The sequence below is a fragment of the Pseudorca crassidens genome, chromosome 11 (genome assembly GCF_039906515.1).
Source record: "Pseudorca crassidens isolate mPseCra1 chromosome 11, mPseCra1.hap1, whole genome shotgun sequence".
NCBI classification, from domain to species: domain Eukaryota; kingdom Metazoa; phylum Chordata; class Mammalia; order Artiodactyla; family Delphinidae; genus Pseudorca; species Pseudorca crassidens.
Window position 1 is genome coordinate 40655600 of NC_090306.1, and position 23067 is coordinate 40678666.

Below are 23067 nucleotides of genomic sequence, written 5' to 3' on the forward strand. Positions count from 1 at the left end.
GGACCGGCCTGGAGCAGGCGGGATGGGAAGCTGCCAGCTCTGGTCCCCCGGCATATCCATCTCAGTGTTTCTGTTTCTCACAACCTCCGAACCAGCGCCACCACACTGCCCGCCACGCTGCCTGCAGGTATTCAGCGTGAATACCTGCGACACGGATCCCACCGCTGTCCAGGTGAGACTGCACTGAAGGGAAGCATTTACAGCTGAACCATTACCATTCCTGTGAGTCCCTGACCGGCGCTCAGTGTGAGAGCGAGTCCTGTCTGCTTCCTTTGGTCGACTTCCTAAGGGTAGTAGAGCATTACTTACCTCACCAGGATATATATTTTTAAAGTATTTTCAACTCCACACTCTTCCCCACACTGCCATGTCTTTCCTTCCAAAAGGGACCCGAGGCTCACCACACTATATAATCCTTCCTCTTCTAAACGTGGCTGAAAGTATAAAAGTTTTTTTTTTTTTTTTTTTTTTTTTTTTTTTTTTTGTGATATGCGGGCCTCTCACTGTTGTGGCCTTTCCTGTTGCGGAGCACAGGCTCCGGACGCGCAGGCTCAGCGGCCATGGCTCACAGGCCCAGCCGCTCCACGGCATGTGGGATCTTCCCAGACCAAGGCACGAACCCTTGTCCCCTGCATCGGCAGGCGGACTCTCAACCACTGCGCCACCAGGGAAGCCCAAAAGTTTTTTCTTTTTAATAATGTCCAGAGATGCTTGTTTTATTTCTTACCAGCTGACTGCATTTCAGGCTGGTGACATCAAGTAACAGTTTAATTACCACTAATTTTGTACCTCTGAACTACAAATCAACAATACAACTCAGCAAGGAGCAATGGGGTCAACGTCTAACTGGGAGGGGCTGGGTTTTCCAAACAAATGGTTTTGGTTGACAGGGTGCCATGGGTGGAGCCACAAGGGCAAGGCCTGAGATCGTTTGGGAGACCCTGACACCTGGTTGAGAGAGGCTGAAACCCTGTGAATCCCTAGGCCAAGCCCTCCATCCCAAATCCTAAGAGCACAGCTATAACCTTCCTTTTTGTGGTCAGTTCAGCCCAAACAAGGAGCTGAGGCTGGGCCTAGCAAAGTGGATCTGGGGCCTACTTTTAGCTGATCTGTCCTCCACCTGCACTCCCAACCTTAGGGCACAGCTCTTTCTGCAGGTTCTTAGGAAAAAGCCAGGCTTCTGTTAATTTCTTGTCTCTTTTTAGTTCTGCTTTGAGAAGAAAATGGAACATCGGTAACCAAGGATGGGCACAGGCATCTCAGCAGAGCTCCAGTGGCCCCGGAGCCCACAGCAGGGATGAGTCAGGTCTACGCTGGTGAGTGGTGCTCCTCTAGGAACACAGGGCCACTGCATCCTCCTGGGAGAAGGTCCAAGGGGAAGAATTCATTAATAACATTCCAAGCTAGTAGGAGCTGTTCATCTGAGAAGGCAGAAACTGGGAGAGGGTCAAGATCAAAGAAGAGGGCTTCCCTGGTGGTGCAGTGGTTAAGAATCCGCCTGCCAATGCAGGGGGCATGGGTTTGAGCCCTGGTCCGGGAAGATCCCCCATGCCGCGGAGCAACGAAGCCCGTGCGCCACAACTACTGAGCCTGCACTCTAGAGCCTGCGAGCCACAACTACTGAGCCCACGTGCCACAACTACTGAAGCCCGCGCGCCTAGAGCCGGTGTTCCGATTCAAGAGAAGCCACTGCAATGAGAAGCCTGTGCACCACAATGAAGAGTAGCCTGCGCTCACCGCAACTAGAGAAAGCCCGCACGCAGCAACAAAGACCCAACTCGGCCATAAATAAATAAATAAATAAATAAATTTAAAAAAAATCAAAGAAGAAAGAGCTAGAAAGGAGGGATGAGCAATTCGTTCTTATCACGTGGGAGGCACTCCATCCAAGTAAGCAATTACTACATGAATTGTTACTGTAGTTCCTCTTCTTTTTCTCACCAGAAAATTACACAACTTTCCTTTGAGTTCTGGAGATCCCCTGCCCAAGAACCGACTGACAAGCTGGTGTTTTTCTCTGAGACCAAGACAGACCAAGTCATTTAGGAAAGGCTGGTCTCAGCAGCATCTCTACGCTGAGGCTTCACGTGGCCGCGGCTCCCACCGTGCTCAGCCTGTGCTCACGGGTGTCTCTGAGCCATAGGGCTCTGCAGATGCGTGCTGGCACCCGAGGCAGGGCCGGAGCACCCATGCTCCGCCCCTTGGTGCCCACAAAATCCTTCTTGAATTGAAAAGTATCCTAACGTTCTAATGTTATTTAATCATGCAAGTACCTTTGTTTATATATTCTTTGATATCCTCAGTGCCAGGGAGAGTGTCTGGCACATAAAATGTACCAATAAATATTTGATGAATAAATGAATTATTTGATGAAAAAATATAAAACTTTTACCATCCTCATGATTAGAAGAGCCCACATAAAAACTACCTTGCTGGACGAAAAGTGGTCTTTGTTGCTCGTCCCGCTTTTATCTAACATCATCTCCCAGCAAACCACAGCCCCTCACTCCTAAACTCACAGACATAGATGCTCATCACCTGCAAGAAAATGTAAAACACCAGGACAAGGGAACTGGACAAATGGTAGGAAACATTCTGTTTTCTGGCCAATCATCTTTCTCCAGTCCTTCCCTGGGGTGCGGGTCTCTCCCAAGCTCTCTTCTACCTCCTTCTTTTCTTCCACATTTCCAGGCTGTCTCTGCCCTCCTGCACTTTCCTCCCCACTTTCTCATTCACCTCTGATCTCCACTCACTCTGCTGCTCTTCCATTCCACCCCCATTCTTCCTATGAGAAATATCTCTATGAAGTGAATAAAGATTTAAAAACACTGCTGAAGAGAGTGCCAGTGGGGGATGAGGGAAGGGCTGGAGAGCTCACCGAGGATGAAGTTCAAGTGTCACCCATCTGTATGATGAGAGAGCTCAGATTCAGGGCTTTTCCGGGCCAGTGTGACAGAGCACCGGTGGAGGAAGGGAATTTCAGGTGTGGGGAAGACCTGAAGGGGTTTAAGCGAAGGACTGTGGCATCTAAGCTGGACAGGGAAGGAAGCACAGAGGTCCTCAATGACATTTAAGGCCAGGCACAGTGGGAGTATCCAAGGGGGGGCCCTTGGAGGGAAGTAGAGGAGGCTGCAGTCCGAAGCAGGGTGTTTGGAAGGTACGTGCAGGTAGGTGGTGCAGCCTTGTTCCTGTGCGGTGCCAGTGGGAGAGGCTTACGTGGAGAGGAAAGGGCACACAGAGAAAGTTTATTTAACAAGAGCTTAGATGGAAGAAGACACGTCTGAAAATTAGGAGAGGGGGACAAGCTGTTCTGAGACTCTAATTCATGAGGAAGTTATAAATATTTTGACAAATTCAAAATTATATTTTACATACAAATGTACCCCTAGAGCTTTCATTTACTTCAATGAGAATTCAGTATAATTAATAAAACACTTTATTGATCACCACTAATAATAAATTTAAGCGTATTCACTATGTTGGGCCCACACTAAGCACTTTTTACAATATTTTACTTATGAGTAGTACTATTACTATCTACCTTACAGATAAGGAAACTGAAGTTCAGAGAGGTTGAGTATTTTGTCCAAGGTCACAAAGTGAGCATCAGAGCCCTCAAACCCTGGTAGTCTGACTCGAGTCCTTACCCACCATGCTCTATTGTCTGCCAAAGTCAAGTGTGCACGGAAGGATGCCAGTGTAAAAAGCAAGACCCAAGCAGAAGACAAAAAACTTAGAGTAAAATATATCAAAATGTTAACAGAGCTTGTTTTAACAGTAAGACTTTGGGTGATTTCTTGATACTTTATTTTATGCATTTTCAAAACGGTCTTTAATGATTATCTTACTTTTGCAATAACACTATTAAAATGAAAAATAAAGGAAACTTTCAAATGAAAAGTATTATTATTCCAAACCCTTTTTGGGGTGTGTGCATTTGTTTAAGCCCCAAGCTCATTAATATAGTCCCTATTTCATTTAAGGAGCTCAAGAAATGCTTATGGAAAGGAGCAGAAACATCCAATTATTCAGACCCAAAGTAGACTTCTTAGTCACTACATCCTAATTAAATTTCAACATTCTGAGGGTCAGAGGACCAGCACACTAGGATCTAGTAGCATGTGATTATTTGTAATATTTACAAATTGAACTAGAGAATGAAAGGGATGGTTTTTAAAGGCTGGGCAGGGAACAGGTGAGGATCAATTATTTGTACAATTCCATTTCTTTCCGTGTAGGCAAATCGAACTTCTGTGCTGCAAAGTTTCTCTTAAACTAGGCTCACTATTGATTAGATATTTTGTTTTGTCTGAGGAAAGGAATATGCATCGCTGGTGACCAAACCAAATAATATCTAATACAATCCTAAAGAGAAAGAAGTGTTTAAAAGAGATTTGCGGAGAGAAATAGAATTTATCAGTTTAGTTGATGCTTTGAGAAGTTAAGAAAGTTAGGAGGAGGGCTGAGTTTAAATGAGGAAGTTGTACCAGCAAGAAAGAAAACCAGATGCCACCACCACTTCCTGTTTTTACCTACAGTCCTTGGTAGAAGGCTATCGGTTTTGTGGGCACTCCATTTATAACTCTAGACACCATTTCCTTCCTCTTCTTCCATTCCACAAGGATCACTGGTTTCTCTTCTCCTCAAACCTAGATCCTTACCTTTCAAAACGATGCCCCCTTTATCACACTCTAAAGTTGTGACTCCTGAGTGACAAGAATTCCATATAACCATTAGGTAAAGGAACATGCTGTACTTGGTGGGCATTTTGGACTTCCATTCCAGTAGGAATGATGGATTACGGGCTCCATTCACACTTTGCAACTCTGTTTCCATGGTAACAACGCACATTTAAGGAGAGATGGGAGAGTTAAGAGGAATACACCTTCGTTGCCCTCCCTTCCCCCATCCCACCCCCAACTGGTGTCATCCTGGGCAAGTTACTCAGCCTCTGTGAATCTTAGCTTCTTTATCTGTAAAATGGGGATGATAAATAGGGTTGTTATAAAGATTCCATGAAACAATGTATACTTTATAACTACCTTCTTTTTTTAACCCTTTAAAAAAGTAAAAGCCATACAAACAGAGGCTGCAGGTGGCTTTGGTTTTTGGGCTATAGTCTGCCGACCCCGATACAGATGTAGATCATTAATACCATGCGCCTGATGAAAGGTGAAGCGTGTGGCCATAGAACAAAGCAAAACTAACTGGCCCACATCAGGGCAGTTTTCTAATCTACTAAACCAACTACCACTCTATGAGTAAGAAAAGTTCAAGCTACTCTGGAAAGTCCAAATTTCTGGACTATTTGGATCAACTGTGCAGATACACATCTGTCCTACTGTAACCCGTAAGAGTAAATGTTAAAGGCATTCTACACATCACGGCCGTGAGCAGTACTGTTAAAACCTTAGACAGTTTAGTTAAGTTGCCTCTTGCAGACTAAGAAAAACACGGGGCCCCAAAATGGGGGCCACGCTGCTGTCCTTGGGTAGTACCGGGGCACCCGATGCAACACAGCACAGGCAGGACTGAGTGAGCTCAGTGTACACGCTCTCGCACATTCGCACACACACAAACACACACACACACACACACACACACACACACACACCACACTCCTACGTCTCTGGGGCCAAGAGAATCGATTTCTTGGAACCCCCCTTATCAGACACATATCAGATGACTCATCAACTAAGCATAACTGCTCAACTTTTAAAAACAGTGGGTGGGACCCATCGCCTACACTTGCCAACTCTGTTTACAAAATAGGCACTCATTTTGAGCACAACACCCCTTCCCCCTTTCCTATTTGCCCATTTCTGAAAAGTTCTTCATCCAGTGAATTTCAATAGAGTTCAATGGCACTGCCGCTGTCCTTTCTACATGTATTTCTAATGCTGGCAAGCCTGAATGTGCCACTGCTCCCCTTCCAGTATTATTGTTCCCAAAGAAGAGACTCTGATGCCAATGATTTTTGCTGCCAGCTGAAGGACAACAATTTTCTCTTCAAATCATTTCTAAGGAACGGAGACTATAACTCAAAGAATTTTGAAAACAAGTAAGCGACTGACGTAAGACGTAAGATGAGTGTGCCTCTACCCAGGGACCTCCTCGGATCATCAGAAGAGCAGCGTTTCCTATTGACTTCCTCTTCATCGCCCTGTTTTGGTATCACAAAATCCAATTTGGTCCTTCCTTAGGAGGCAAAGCATTGCCTGCTTAGGAGCCCACAGAGAAGACAACTTAACATTTACCAGGAATGACTTGAGAGATATCACACAAACCATCTTTGTTACTGCTAAAAGCAAAATTATCACCTTGGTGGGTGTGATTCAAACTTTTGGGAATATATGGAAAGTAACAGAGCAATGACAGTTCAAGAACATGCAGAGTATTTGCAAAGGTACACTGCAATCTCACTCCAATTTGGTAGAATTTGCTGAAAATGATTTAGAAACTCCAGAGAGTTATGCTGAGGCAGTTATCTGAGACTGCAAACCTCTTGAAAGAACAAGAAGCCCATTTTTGTGACACGATAGTAACGATCAAATAACTATAATATCTGAACAGGACTTAGGGCAATGTGCTGATGGGTCTGTTGTTCTAATTCCATTTCTGCCTACCCCTTATGCAGGCTGAATTGTAAAACACCGAATTTAAAGAGAGAAGGCACCTGGTAGTCTGATCTTTGTTTATAGAGTCCTCATTTTATAGATTTATCTTTACCGGCATGGCTATTTACTGATTTGTTTGTAAACACTGTGATTATAGACAATACAATGTTGCATCTTTTGGTAGGATAATGATTAGTGATAATGGTCCACAAAGGTAAATACTGAGAGAGAGAAGAATTCACCTACAACTGGAACAAACAATCCACCACAAAGTGAAGGTAATTGCTGTAAACTGACAATGACAATTACTGTCCTTTTTGCAAACAGCAATTTAGCAACAAACGCCCTTTTAGCAATGCAGTGCTAACCTCCTACAGTATTCCTTAACAGTCTCTAACTATTTTGAATTTTCAAATGAAGGAGGCATTCCCAGGAAAGTAACCAATGGGTGGTGAGTCCCTTCCTAAACTTCTATAATTTTCATTACATCTCCAGAGCCTACTTTAAATCTGAAGGTGAACTAAACCTCAGAGTTGATGTTTTCCCTCTGCTAAGTTTGCAAAATTATAAGAGCCATTGTTTGCCCTAAAGCCTTGTAAGACTATGTAAGACTATGCTAATTTTTACATATTCTTTCATTTCAGGGAAACTTTATTGAGAATCAGCTATAGGCAACCACTGTTCTAGATCCTGTCGTGGGGAAAGAGACAAGGAAGACATTAATCCTGCCCTTGTAGGGCTCAGTGTTCAATAGGGAACAAAATATATATGCCTAAATAATGGAAGTAATACTTGCTATTAGAAAGATAAAGGCTACACCAAAAAGAGAAGGAAGGGAGATCTTTCCTTCCACCTGGGAGGATCAGAGAAACACTTTTGGAGATGGCATCGGACCTGGGTCTCATGGGACCATCAGGATTCAGAAGCACAGGGACGGCATGGGAGGGACGTGGCAGAAAGGCCGAGGTGATGGGCACGGTGCCGGCGGCCCCTACAGAAGAGAGGGAGGCTGGTGTAGCTGATGCAAAGGCCGTCTGCAGGCAAGTGTGGTGAAAATGCAGTTTGGAGCAGGTGGCACTGTACTGATCGCTCATTCTAGCTCTTGTGGTCTACATAGTGACACCGAAAATATTTTTTTCTCAAGTTTTTTGCAGGAAAGAGAAAGAGGAAAAATCTTATCGCAGTGATTTGAAGTTCTCTAAAAAACAGTTTTCTCAACTAGGTTCTTCCCCTAAAGCACATGGTAAAAAGATACTTTAAAGAGTGTAAACTTTCCACTCCCACTCCACCCCCAGACCGCGTGTCACCCTCCAGAAGTAGCCACTGTCAACAGTTTTCTTGTTTACCCTCCCGAACAGTCTAATATATGCACATATTACGCAATCTACCCCCATCCTCACTTCCACCCAATATTCAGTTTGTTTTTAATTTTTCAACACCAGTACATGTAAGTCTATCTTACTCCTTTAAATAGTAGTCTAATATTCCATTTTATGGAACTACTATGGTTATTTAACCAATTCCCTAATAACAAACTTGATGTTATTTGACTTTGCTATTTCTTGGTTTTCAATTCTTAATTACAAAAAGTTTAGTTAAAGCCCTGGAAGGAATTAAGTTCAAGGGCAGTGGGAAATCTTAAATAGCACATGAGGCGAAGTCAGGCACAGATATGACAAATATGAAGCAGTTCAAAAGTTTACTGGTTTTACAATATACTAGAGGCATGTATTGTACTTGCTGCGACCAGGAACATGACCACTCCTGATACACAATTTCGTACCCTTGGTATTGCTGAACTATTTTCATTACAATAAAGGTGACGGTTCTTGGTGGAACAGTCGTAAAATAGTTCAGGAACACTGACTGATTTTACAAGGTGACTTTAAAGAGCTAAAGGATTAACTTGCAAGTATCCATTGATAAGAATAAAACTTGTCTCAAGAAGTACATTAATAATGTAAGTTTGGCTTCTGAAGGCATCACTAAAAGGCAGTATAGTGTCTTAGATCACTCAGGTTCTAGACTCAAGAAATCCTGGATGGAACATGGAACCCTGGCTCCCCTATTTTCTAAGTTGTTACTAAGCCTCAGTTACTTCATCTGTAAAATGGGGCTAACATTTACTTCATAGTGTTGTTGGTGGGGATTAGATGAGATAACATGGTATATATAGTTACCATTCAATAAATGTTAACTATTATTTGGTAACTACCTAATTAATACTTTAACAAACACTTAGTACATAGTGTTACTATGTACCAGGCACTGCTGGTACTCTCTCCATCTCCGTCTCTCTCTCTTTCTCCCTCTCTCTCCCTCCCTCCCTCTCTCTCTCTCTCTCTCTCACACACACACACACACACACACACACACATACACACACGCTCACTCAGTTTCTTATAGCAGCCCTATAGAGTTGTACTAACTAATAAATGTCTTCTTGCGTGCCACTTTTCAAAGTGTGCTTTTAGATACGTTATCTTTTCTATTCTCACAACCACTACCCCAGTGAGAAAGAAAATGGAAGACACCAAAAAAGGGCAGGAATTATAATCAACCAAAATAAAATTTAAACGATTGTTTCATTCAGATTGTAACATTGTTTCACAATTATCATTTCAAACAGACTGTTTACAAACTCAGTGTTTATGATAAACTATGACATCTCTTTGAGCTCCCAGCAATGTCATGAATTACATTCTCATTTTTCATGGTTTTAAACTTAAAGGTTACATGATTAAAATAATAATAAATAATAATGATACATGCTAAGAAGTTATGGGAAAATATAAAGCATTTATTACTTTATCAGATTCCATACGGTGTAATAAACCTCTCATTTACCTAGCACAGTGAGGAGATCACATGCTCTTCAGAGATTAATTCTCTATAAAACGTATGCGTTTAAGAGAAATCTTTAGAAAATGTAACTTTCCTATTTGGGGAGATGGTAATGTGAAATAAACAAAACAAAAGCCATCATTCTTCTGTGCTAATATTTACTTTTTTTTTTTTTGCTGTATGCGGGCCTCTCACTGCTGTGGCCTCTCCTGTTGCGGAGCACAGGCTCCGGACGCGCAGGCTCAGCGGCCATGGCTCACGGCCCAGCCGCTCCGCGGCATGTGGGATCTTCCCAGACCGGGGCACGAACCCGTGTCCCCTGCATCGGCAGGCGGACTCTCAACCACTGTGCCACCAGGGAAGCCCAATATTTACTTTTAATTCCTACTTTTGCTATGATGGAGTTATGGGGAAGCTGTGGGAAAAGAGTAGCAATAGAAGAGGAGGATACAGGGGAAAGAGATTTCTTCAACAATAGGTGCATTTTACCCTTACCCGTGCCTCAGCACATCCCCAAACTGCTGCCTCAGGGAACAGCCCCATTTTACTGCCAACAGAGAACATATACCTTCAGAACAACTGTCCACTGAGATTCACCACTAGCATACTTCCGGTTCCTCCGATGCAATTATAAGGCCTCAGGATTTAGGATAACACAAAACCTCACAGCATTCTCATAATAGGGCTGAATTCACTGAATCGAACTGAATCAGACGTGTGTTAAACAGGAATGACAGCCATTATAGTCAGGCCCCAAAAATGAGCCCCAAACTCATCCAGCAAAAAGAAATCACCCCAGCAAGTTTCCAGATGATTCCAATGAGGAGCCCAGCACCCCAGCCTCAGTGAGACACGGAGGAGCCTTCCCAGCTGCTTTTCTAAAGAAGCCGGGACAGCCTTGGGCTCTTTCTCTGCCTTGGCCAATATGAGTCTGGAACGGGGCCCTGTACCAGATGAATTATCTTCTTCCTGCCAACTGCTTCTTGGCTTGAGCAGTTGTGCGAACAGCTGGTTTTATAACACAGAGGGAGCCCTTGTTCTGAGGTAGGAGAGCTCTGCATTCTGTGAAAAACTTGTACGTCTGGGTCTCTATACAACTACCTTCATGAGCTTTAACCTGAAGGTTTGGTGTGTTGTGCTTGCTATTCATGCGTCTTGCAAAGAACCAAACAACCTATGAGAGTTTTACCCAGAGGAAATCTTCCGGCAACTCTAAAAGTCACCTTTACCCAATTCTTGGTCTCAATCAGAAACAGAAGTCATGAGATAAGAGATTACTTATCCCTGAACCAGTATAACTAAAAATCAACCAAATTCCAGGAATGGTAGGTTGAAAACAAGAATTTACTCCTGCTCCCCTGGCCCCAGTAATCCAGTAAAGTGATTTCTTAAGGCATAAAACTGCTAGGATAGTAAGAACAGCAGAGAAGAGACGATAGTAACAAAAATTTGGAAGCTGGAAAGTGGACAGAGCTGAGTCTTAAATTGGCAGTGGAGAAAGCCAAGACCAATCCAATTTACACCACAGAATTCCCAAAAGGCCCTGGTGGCATGACTGGAAGCAGGGAACAATGGACAGCATGAACTAAAATAAAGAAGATCTGTTGAACTTCTTTCAAGAAATAGCTAGATTCCCCAGACCAGGCACCTACTCTGTAAAGCAGAGTGACTGCTCCTCTCCCATCTTGGCAAAAGATACATAAATATACAGCAAATATATTCTCTGAAAAGTATAAAGTGTAAGTCTCTGAGTGAGGGACTCAGCACAACTTGTGAGGGAGGGGTTCTGTAATGAAAACTAGGATTGGGTGGACACATGCACAGAGATATGCACCCAAGCCCTTTCCCCCAACTTGGTTCCCATAAAGATGGCAGCAGTGCCCAGACCCTACAGGCAGGTGACTGGAAGATCTTCCCTGGGTGATCTGAAGAGCCAAGAAGAAACTGACACGGCTGGTTCCCCAAGGAAAGGGCTACTGACAGCACCTCTAGTGAAGCTATTTCCAACAAACCCCACTCATGTGTACCAGGCTCCAATCAGCCTTGTTCCAGTCCACCCCCTGCAATTCTTGAATACAGCAGACAGAGAAGGGCAACCTGACATCTAAGGAAAGATTCTAAAATGAAACAGTCCAAAACAAACGGAAAAATCAACTTGCATCACGGGGATACAATAGCAGAACTCAGATTATGGGAAACACTATACGACAAATGGTCCAGTTTCTTCAACAAATAAACTGTGCAGAAAAGAACAGAAGAAAATGGGGGAACCTATAGAGTGAAAGAGACTTAAACCACATAACAACCAATTGTAGTATATGGACCTTATTTGAGTACTGATTTAAACAATCCAATTGCTTTTTAAAAATAAGGTAAGCAGAGCAATTTAAATATTGTTTGGGTATTTGATGATATAAGGAACTGTGGTTAATTTTCTGGGTATGGCATATCATGGTTATGTTTTTACAGTCCTTATATATTAGAGAAGTACACTGAAATATTTATGGATGAAACGATGTGATGGCTGGGATTTGCTTCAAGACAATCTGGGTGAGGGGCTGACTAAACAAGCATGGTCATGAGATGAAGGGAATACAGGGATATTTTAGACTCTCTACTTGATGTCTGAAATTTTCCATAAGAGAGAAAAACCATTACTAGAATCCTCAGAGAAAACAATGAAATTGTAAAACAGAAACAAAATAATATAAAAAGGGAACATTCAAAGAAAGTTTAAAAGCCCCTGTAAATAAAAAAATAATAAGAGAAATAAAACATTCAGTAAAGAGTTGGAAAAAAATTGGTGGCATATTCCAGAGAGTACAGTGAAAAACTTTAGAAATGAAAATAAAGAAAAGAATAAAGAGTTAGAGGGCTAGTCCAGAAGGTCCAAAATCTTGCTAACAGTTCCAGAAAGAGAGAAAAGAGAAAGAGAAGGAAGGAATTCATCAACACAACAATGTAAGAAAATGTCCCAGAACTGAAGACCATGAATTTCTAAAAGAAAAGATGTACCAGCTGCCTGACACAATGGAGGAAAAAAGGCACACAGCAAGACACAGCATTGTGAAACACTGGGAACAAAGAGATTTGGCAAGTGTCCAGAAAAGACAAAATAAAAACAAAAGCCCTGGCTACATAAAAAAGATGAAGAGGGCTTCCCTGGTGGCGCAGTGGTTGGGAGTCCGCCTGCCGATGCAGGGGGTGCGGGTTCGTGCCCCGGTCCGGGAAGATCCCACATGCCGCGGAGCGGCTGGGCCGTGAGCCATGGCCGCTGAGCCTGCGCGTCCGGAGCCTGTGCTCCGCAACGGGAGAGGCCACAACAGTGAGAGGCCCGCGTACCGCAAAAAAACAAAACAAAACAAAACAAAACAAAAACACTGAGCAGTTTCTGGCATAGAGTAAGAGCCACAAGAGCTGTTCTTGTTATCATCACCAAAGAAATGACTCTTTATCCTATGTTAACATATAACTACTTGATATATTACAATAATTAAAAAGAAAGCAATCAGTGTAAAACACATGTCCAAACCAAACATATTTCCAGCTTTGGAATGACTGAAAATTGTCACAGACCATAGGGTTTTGGAGGTGAACAGGGTTCTGAGATTTTTCTAGTGCAATTTCCTTGTTTCAAAGGGTAGGGAATTGAAGCTCAGAATAGCTAAGTAACTTGCTGGACTATACAGCCAATTCAGAAGAGGAGTTGAGATTAGCAGTCAGGTGTTTCATGTCAATGCACTGAATTTCACAAGCGTAGCTACTCAAACTCCATCTATGGTATCGTCACAGGGTCAGAATTTCACATATACAAAAAAAGTATCGCCACAGAAATATTTTATCCAACTCCTGTCATTTTACCCTAAAACCTGCCACTTGGCTCATGATATACGTAAACAGAAAGACCACCTAGAAAGATCCAGCCGGGGCAATAAAGCGAGGAGGCTACAGCTGGGTTTACTGGTTAGGTTGACAAGAGGAAGGTAATGTATTAGATTCGCTGTCCTACACAGAGCTGTTCTGATTCTAGGAGGGATACCTCTAGTGGGTTTACACACAAAAGTATGACTATTAATCCCTAGTGCTGTGGACCAATATGGTGCAGCCTGGATGGGCATTTCTGATGCCTGAGTAGTGGAATGGGTAGCAATGCACTTCCATCACAGTCTTCTAAGTCTTTCTAAAGGAATAAACACAACTTGCAGGATTAGTAGACATTTTGGTCACTGCTTCCAAGGAAATGATGGATCTGACAATGATGACTACTGGGCAAGCCCAGTGAAGAGCATGAGTGTCGTCAGGGGTGAAAGCACCACTGTTACTCCTTTGAGGTCTGAGAAGTCAGGCTGGGTGGGAATTTTCCTGGTATAAATTGTATGATCTGTCTTCATCTCATTCCAACTGAAATTCAGCCCTCTGTACATTTGCAGAAAATCTCATTCAACAGTTTGAGATGAACTTATTTCAGAAGAAAATTGCCCATTTTCTTTTCACTGAATCTCGGGGGAAAGTACAGAATAATTTCTCATCTTTAAAACACTGAAAACTTCTATGCTTCTTGAATATTTCTTACAAACGAATTTGCAGTTACCTTTGGATATAGTATGTGTTCCACAGCTATCCAATACCAAAGTGGTGACTGGATGGATTAAACACCTCAATATTTTCACCATTTATTGATAGCTGAGATTTAAAGTGACAAGTCTAGAGTCCAAAAATACAAAAAGTGCTGTTTTCAAATCTTTTATCTTTTTTGCAAGTGCTTATTTTGGTATTTTTGATTAATGAAAACATTTTCTCCTTTTACTTTCTTATAAATATGAGGTGTTTCCTCGAAAATCATTCAAACAAACAATATAGAAGGATACACTGTAACTTAGCCAAGTTAGTAAAACATAGAAAGAAATAAGAACTATTTCGAAATATTTCCAATGTCTTCTGTGTATGAACAGAAACATACAGAAAATACAGTTTTTTAAATGAAAGGTACGGCAGTGTCAACACTCACAGAAAAAGTAGGATTCCGGTATTTGCCAGGGCGAAGGCGAGTCCCAAAATCCCACTGCCCATAATGGCGTTGCTTAGGTTAAAAACAGACATGCCCAAGGAGGTTGTTCCTGGAATCTGAACAGAGACACATTAAGCAAAAGAGTCCTCAAGACAGATCGTCATGCCAAAACCTTTAAAGAAAGCACTATCAGGAACCAACAGGGAAATGAAGTTCGAGGAATCCTTTCTTAGTGGTCTAGTTACTTTTTTTAAATGGGTTTTAGGAGAAAATACAGAGGCTCCGAGGAATAACCCGGTGAATAAATAGCTATGTTTTTGGTACTATGCTGGATGAATTAAACATCTGTCACAATTTATGTAATTTTAAAAAATAAGCAAACTTTATTATAATGACACTTACATAGTCATCACATTTCTTTTTTTCCAAATGGCTGTTCGTGAGACTCCTTCTACTTTCACGATCAGAAATAAACTTGCTGTAAAGAGACGTATTATGATTTAATTTCATGATAATGACTTGAAAATTTAACATTATGACTAAATGATTTATTACTTACCAAAACATCACACATAAAAAGTTATCAACCAGTTACTTAAGAGTTTATAGTCCTATTCAACCACTCTCCCTACCTCATTTTTGTTTTGGTTTGGGTTTTTTTTGCCAGTGTTAGTTGTCCACATTCTTGGTTTACCAAATAAACTAAACGTGCTCCAAGGGCAGACACCTTGCCTCATTCCTTTTTATATCCCTCACTCTACTTAGCACAAAACAATGCAAACAGCAGGTGCTCATCTTGAGAGGAAATGAAAGGCAACCGTAAGTCAAAAAGAGCTATAGATTTTGAATCATTTTAATACTAATAAATTAAAACATTATATGCAATGCAAGTTAACTTTTACATAGATTGTTCTCTAACGGAAAATTAGATGATGTCAAGAATACTATAAAGCTGGCATTTAAAAGAATATTGGAGGCAGGATTCCTTCTGAGCTCACATTCCTGGAGCACAAAGGTATTACATAGGAATTCCCTCCCCCCAGCAAAAAGGAAAACAACTCTTTTCCCATCACACATTCTTTCAGCACCTGCTTATATGCGAGTCACTAGACCAGGCAATGTGGGAGATATGGGGGTGTGTAATAAGTGATGCAGCAGTAGCCCACAGGAAATTATGGTGGAGGAAGCAGGGCATGTGGTCCATGGTTAGAGGCAGAGCTAGTAGGGCTTAAAGCAAGCATGGGATTCAGAACGTGAGTTCAAATTCTCACTTGCTCTGAGGGCCTGAGTATGCTACCCCAGTTTCCTGATCTGTGAAACGGGAACGACGCTATTATATTATCTCATAGTGTTACTGGGAGAATTAAATGAGAGCACATGTAAAACATAAGTACAGCTCCAGGCACAGAGGAAGAGCAACACGTGGGAAAGATTCAGACAGGGTGAGTGGAGTAAAGTATACACAAATATACAGAAGGAGGAATTCGGAATGCTCGAAGGACCAGCAAATACATTCGGGATTAATATCAGAACTTTAAGTGCTATTGTCAAAGAAAAGTCTATTCATAAGCAAACTGCACATGTATTAGTTAAGACATGTTAGGGGTGCTTTTCGGCTCTCCTTCTGGAAGTTTTATTATCTGGTCTAAGTAAGAAATAATCAGTGCGTTTTCCACTAATAAATATAAAGCCATTTGAATTGGACTATCTTAAAGAGGCATATATCTTTAAACTATACATTATATTTTCATATGCTTTTTTTTTTTTTTTTTTTTTTTTGCGGTACGCGGGCCTCTCACTGCTGTGGCCTCTCCCGTTGCGGAGCACAGGCTCCGGACGCGCAGGCTCAGCGGCCATGGCTCACGGGCGCAGCCGCTCCGCGGCATGTGGGATCTTCCCAGACCGGGGCATGAACCCGTGTCCCCTGCATCGGCAGGCGGACTCCCAACCACTGCGCCACCAGGGAAGCCCTCATAGGCTTTTTTCTAATGAGGCTATATTTCACCATAAACCATGTTTTAATGAAAGATATATATCATTAATGTTGGTTTTATCTGTCTACCGTTTTCATCTTTAATCCATATTCTTCAGGTCTGCCTTATTTCGCCAGGAGAAACCAAAGCCAGGCAACATAGATATTATGAACTTCCCCTGAGGCCACCACCTGGTATGAGTGGCGCAGCCTGCGGTTTATTTCCTTCAGCATCTGCCTTTGCCTAGGACCTGTCCAGTGACTGTCAGAGATGAAAAGGCAGTGAAGAAAACCCTGGTCTCCGGAAACCCAGGAGCTGACATTCCAGCTGAGGAGAGACCAGACCAGCTAACACCAGAATAGGAACATCAGGCCATGCAAAATGGAGATGAGATAAGGAAGCCAGAGAAGGAAAAACCATTATTGGGTGGGATTAGCCCGAGGAAACTAAAGGGCCGAGGCCTGAGAAACAGCATTGCAGGGTCTTAGCAAGAGAGTGACATAATGAAAGCTGTGTCTTTGGAGACCCGGCTGGCAGTTCTCTAGCCTTGGCTCTTCTTTTGCCCTTAACATTTTCAATCTTTCCCAAGAACTGAGGTTTACAGATCTGGCTGGAGAGGGACCGGGAGAGCAGCCTTCCTTTTCACCCAGGTGGCCCAAGGAAATGGGGGTGCTGGACTTTCCAAACTGAAATTGACTCATATTAGTGTGGCTGTTAAATAAAAGACTGTATGCAATCAGGCTAATTTCAACAATCAACTCAAGTCTACCAAATCATTATCCAGAAGGTCCCCTGTTTGCCTTTCTTGCAGAGAGACTTGCTTTTCAAAGAGAATCTCCATTGTTTTTAAATTAAGGGGAAAGCCCGAACGTTTTCAAAGAAACTAAACCAAACACCAGTAAACCTCCTATTATGGCAGATCTAAGTTCTTGGCCTGCCAATGCTCCCCAGACTTGCGGCGGAAGACTGATAGAGAAGAACCGGATCAAGGCACCTGGATGCAGGGGCATTCAACAGGGTCAAACACGGCAACGGAAGGGGAGGAAGAAGAGGCCCCTGCATGCTTGCCAGCTCTCTGCGGCAGCGCTTCTGCAGGATGAGAATAATGCAAGTGACCTGCAGAGCTGTTGTGATGAGTAACCATGAAAAAGCACATTAAAACAAATAGTGCTTTGAGTGCTTCCCGATTCTGCCTCTTTCTGTCTATTTTCTACAGTAAGACTTAATAGGTTTTCCCAAATACCTTCACTGGTGCTCCCACTGAAAAAGTTTCGAGTCCAAACTGCTCGCCCTGCAAATTCCAGGTACTGCTGAATTTGATTTTGCCCCACTGTTCAATCTTAGCTCCCCCTGCTCTTCCAAATGGTCTTCCCAAGAGGCAGTGAGGATCAAGATAAGACCAGGGCATTCTGAGAATAGAGACTGAAAAACAAGTACCGCTAGGAATCCACTCTCCCCTCAAGAGACCCTCCATCCTCCTCCCTGCCAATGCCTTCCTGCCCGTTCACAACCCTCATCTTCCATGAGTCTGCGGATGTTCTGGTCTGAACGCAGTTTTCTGACTCTGACCTACTTACGATTTTTCTGTAGCACAGACTGTGGCACTAAGCTCATCTTGCATCCAGAGTGGTGGTGTCATGTTCTCACTCCCTTAGCTCCTCCTTCTATGTACCTGCCCATGTGTTAGCAGCTCAGAGGAACCCTCCATAAACCAAATGCGCCTCTTCCATTGAGGAACTAGGGCGTAGCTTAGGCTGCAGGGAAATCTCGCTCAGTAAGAACGGAGTACTCAGATAAAGCCTCTGTATTCTCTTTACGGTATTTCAACTTGTTCTTCTGCCTTTCGATCTTTGCTTTGTATTTCTGCAAACTTTTTCTTAAAACAAAATAAAACCAACCTTTTTTTTTGTAATGGAAAAGTCCATTTATAATAACTAGGTCAAGCAGCTTATCACAAGTTTCTGTTATCTCACCATTTTAAAAATGCAATTTCATGTTAAAAAGCACTGACCTCTGGCAAAGACCTCTTTATTGACTTAAAAATGAGCTATTGGAGAAGGTGCCTTTGACATGCGGTCTTGGGAATGAAAAGTATTATTAAAAAAGCATTTTCAGTGGGTCGTTCTGTACCCATAAAGCAGAATCTGATCAAATCTTAGGCAGCCAATTGTTCTGTGAACAAAACAAAACAAAAATCTACAGTGGCTGTCATGCTGACCTTCAACAGACAAAGCCTTAAAAAGGATGTAGGCGTTATACTAAGGTAGTGTGAAGGGAGACAAGCAATATAGAGCAGTTATTTGAAGCCAAAAACCAATCAACAACAACAACAATCCAGTTAAGGATGGGTTGTACGATGGGAAGATAATCTTCCTATTTTAATCTCTACCAGTCAGGTTCTTACTAGGTTATAGTGTTCCATTGGAAGATTTATAACACAAAAGAGATGAGTGGTTGAACTTAAATGACCTTTCCTAGCTCTTTCCCTGAAACTAACAGTCTATAAAAAAGGAAAAGAGAAAAGGAGGAAAGAAGCATGTAACTGAGAGACTGGAAAACATGAAAGAATTAAAGAAATAGGCATTTAAAGGCATTTAAAGAGAAGACTGAGAGGTGAGAAAAGCCTTATCTGGTGGATAAACTCTCCCCAAAATAGGAGAAAACAGATTTTTCGTTGTAGCAGGAGCAATTAAAGCCAGGGAAGAATTTTCTGAAATGAAAACTGAATATGGGAAGAAGTTATGGTATCTTCTTCCCTAAGGTATAGAAAAGACATTAGAAGAAGAGAAGGGGTAACTTTTCAAGGGTCCTCCCGATGATACAAGTGTAGTTCATGAACTCCGGAAGACATACAGGGACCAAGGAAAAAAAAGGCTGATGTAAGGTGTAGTGACAAGAGTTCCTCATTAAGAAATATCTTAATGAAAGACTCTCAAATTTTGTTAGAAGCTTCCTGGGTCATAACAACAATAACTATTCATGGAGATTAGAGCAACGGTAGATAAATATTAAAATATGTGAATAGTTGCCTGGCTACAGCTAGGATAATCTATTAATATTTCAACGACTTTAAGATAACAATAACCAACAATCATCCCAAACCTAAAACAGTATTCTTAGTCCTTGGGTGGAGAAGAAAGAAGTGCTTGCCAAAGAAAGAGGGGTGCACGTTTACTGTTAGAGACTTTCCTCGTACTAAAAGACTTACTCTTGCCAGACACCGTGTCAAGTGCTTTACATGAGCTTCCTCATCTCTTTTCACAATAATTGCATGTGGTTAGTACTATTTTTAGCTCCATTTTGGAGAAATTAAGTAACTTGACCAAAGTTACATTATAACTAAACTGCTGAGCCATGATTTGAACCTAAGCGGGCTGATGGTACAGCCTGAGTCCTTAACCTACAAACAGCATTGCATTTAATATTCCCCAACAATCCCAGGAGGTCAGGTATTATTTTTATCCCTGTGTTACAGGGATGGAACTAAGGCTTAAAGTACAAGATCACACAAGACCTATGGATGGAGCCAGGATTCAATATAAGTTGCAATCCAAACCATGCACTTAACTGCTCTCTCTGTCTGTCTCTGTCTCTTTCTTTCATTTAACAAATACTTTGTAATGCCTGCCCTTCTCCAGGCACTATTACCATATCATTACAAGGTACAAGAGATATAAAAATGATTAAGATGGGTCCTTCTCTCAAGAAGCTCACATCTAGAGGAATGTCTAGAGCTCATTACTCAAAATGTGGTTCATGGACCAGCTGTAAGGGCATCACCTGGAAGCTTGTGAGAAATTAGAATCTCAGGCCCAGTACCAGAGCTACTGAATCAGAATCTGCATGTTAACAAAGTTTCCAGGTGTTTCACATGCACATTAAAATGTCAGCAGTACTGGTCCAGTGGACATTTCAAAAGGCTTTGCTTTGTAAAGCAATTATACTCCAACGAAGATGTTAAAAAAAAAAAAAAGGCTTTGCTGTTCCAGGTATAGGTTTCTATGACTACAACCCACAAATTAGGGCATGAAATAAAACAACTGAACTGGAATAAGAGCAGGTGTCCTAATGCCCAAATGGCTCTACTCTATTTTTTTTTTTTTTTTGCGGTACGCGGGCCTCTCACTGTTGTGGCCTCTCCCATTGCGGAGCACAGGCTCCGGACGCGCAGGCTCAGCGGCCATGGCTCACGGGCCCAGCCGCTCCGCGGCATGTGGGATCCTCCTGGACCGGGGCACAAACCCGCATCCCCTGCATTGGCAGGCGGACTCTCAACCACTGCGCCACCAGGAAAGCCCCTCTACTCTATTTTTAACTAAACTTAATAAAATGATTCTTAAGGTATCCTAGTAGGGAGTTTCCAGGCAAAGCTATCAGTTATACGCCAGCTAATGAGAAGTCAACATTTGTTTTCAACATTTTCTCTAGCTTCCTAATAAAAGGTACTGTTACCTAGAAGTTCACTGTTTTGGGAGATGGTTTTCCTAGATTCATATAATTGGGCCTACCTTCCTCCCACCAATGTGAAAAAGCTAACAGAAGAGTCAGAAGTATTAGGTGTAGCTTTGCAGAAATCACGGGGGTGTGTGTGTGTGTGTGGGTGTCTTCTCTGATTTTTATTTACCTTTTTGGCTTCATGCTGTAATATGTTGTTTTCAAATTTTCATTGTTCTAGAGCCAGAAATGAAGCAAAATTCATAAACCATGTCAATGAAAGAGGGGAGATAAAATAAAGCAATAAACGCATCACACCACACTTGTGACAGTGGAACCAAATTCCAAAAATCAGGAGGCTGTACAGTCCATGTCTTAGTCATGATCTCTGGGGAAGTGAGCTCCCCTGGCAGGCACCCCAAGGGGCGAGAAGGGGTGCCTCTCCCTACCGCAAGAGGTTATCACCTCCCAAACAATACTTTTTCTTAGTAAAACTTTTAAATATCACGTTCAGATCTTAAGCTGAATATTATAAAAGACTCTCATTTTAAGGTCCTCAAGGTTTACACTGCTTTGGGAATGAAGCTTCGTTATAAACCTATAATGTGCTAATTGTGAAACAGCTGGAATCCCATCCACCACCGTTAACTGCAGGTCAGCAGTGACTACAGAACACCCCAGGGGCCCAGAGCAGAAAATAGCACTGGTAGAGTTTAGCAGAGTTTAATTGATAGTAGAGACTATCTTTCTCATTCACGCCCGAGCAGTTTAATCAGAGGCAGCAGGACTGAGAGGAAAGACAGGGATTTCAGACAGACCTGTGTGTGCCCTTGAGCAAGTTATTTTATTTCTCTGAGCCCCCATTTTCTTATGGTACACTGAATTTTTAAATTTTCCTTATTTGCAAAAGAATACATTGAAAGATGTTATAAGGATAAGTGGTAATATATGTAATCACATCTGGCACTCAAGAAATGGTAGTTATTCTTAATAATTACACAGAAAGGTGGTTGAGAGTCCGCCTGCCGATGCAGGGGACACGGGTTCGTGCCCCGGTCCTGGAAGATCCCACATGCCGCGGAGCGGCTGGGTCCGTAAGCCATGGCCGCTGAGCCTGCGCGTCCGGAGCCTGTGCTCCGCAACGGGAGAGGCCACAACGGTGAGAGCCCCGCGTACCGCAAAAAAAGAAAAAAAAAAATTACACGGAAAAGGTGAAAAAAGCAAACTTGAGTTCAACACTAAGAAGTATCACATGGTGAATGATACTTGGATGGCAATGAGGAAGTATTTGGGTTGGAGACTTAACCTCTGAGAATATGTAAGGAACAGTACAAGGAGGAGGGGCAGGGCTGAAACTTCTGAGTGTCTGTAAATGATGGCAGCCCAGTCAATGACACATTGTATCAGAATGCAGAGCAGATTATCAGAAATGATTTCTGTGAAGATGCCTGGTTTTCATCTTCCTCCCAATTTCCTTTTGACCCCGCTCCCGCAAGCGTAGCATGGCTGGTGTTCTAGTAAGTAGTCCCCGTATATTCCACTCTCTCCTCCCAGCCTTTTAGGAGACCTTAGGCTTCAAACAAACCTCACCACTAACTCCCAAGCTGGAAAGCTTCCTGCTAAGGGATCCATATAAGCTGGCTGTAAAACCAGAAGGTCAGAATTTGCAGCAACATGGATGGACCTAGAGAGATTATCACGCTAAGTGAAGTAAGTCGGAAAGAGGAAGATAAATTCCATACGATATCACTTATATGTGGAATCTAAAATATGACACAAATGAACTTATCTACGACACAGAAACAGACTCACAGACACAGAGAACAGACTTGTGGTTGCCAGTGGGAAGCGGGTGTGGGAGGGGTGGATTGAGAGTTTGGGGTTAGCAGATGCAAACTATTATATATAGAATGGATAAACAACAAGGTCCTACTGTATAGCACAGGGAACTATATTCAATATCCTGTGATAAACCATAATGGAAAAGAATATGAAAAAGAATATATATACATATATATATATATATATGTATAACTGAATCGCTTTGCTGTACACCAGAAAATAACATGACAATGTAAGTCAACTATATTTCAATAAAATACATTTTTTTAAATAATTAAAAAATAAAATCAGAAGGTCAGAGAATGCCCCAAATCATTAAAAAAAAAAAAAAAAAAGATATTTGGTCCTA

At 42.2% G+C, this 23067-nt stretch overlaps 1 protein-coding gene across 2 annotated transcripts in view; it reads right to left on the reverse strand.

The window, feature by feature from the left end:
• SLC38A1 (solute carrier family 38 member 1) overlaps nucleotides 1–23067 on the reverse strand; it is a 68578-nt gene that overhangs the window by 21566 nt on the left and 23945 nt on the right. For both annotated transcript variants that reach the window (XM_067696294.1, XM_067696295.1), the window contains exons 4-5: nucleotides 14872–14947; nucleotides 14470–14585 (exon numbers count right to left, since the gene is read on the reverse strand). In XM_067696294.1, the coding sequence (XP_067552395.1) occupies nucleotides 14470–14585; nucleotides 14872–14947 (192 nt within the window). The remainder of the gene's footprint in view (nucleotides 1–14469; nucleotides 14586–14871; nucleotides 14948–23067) is intronic.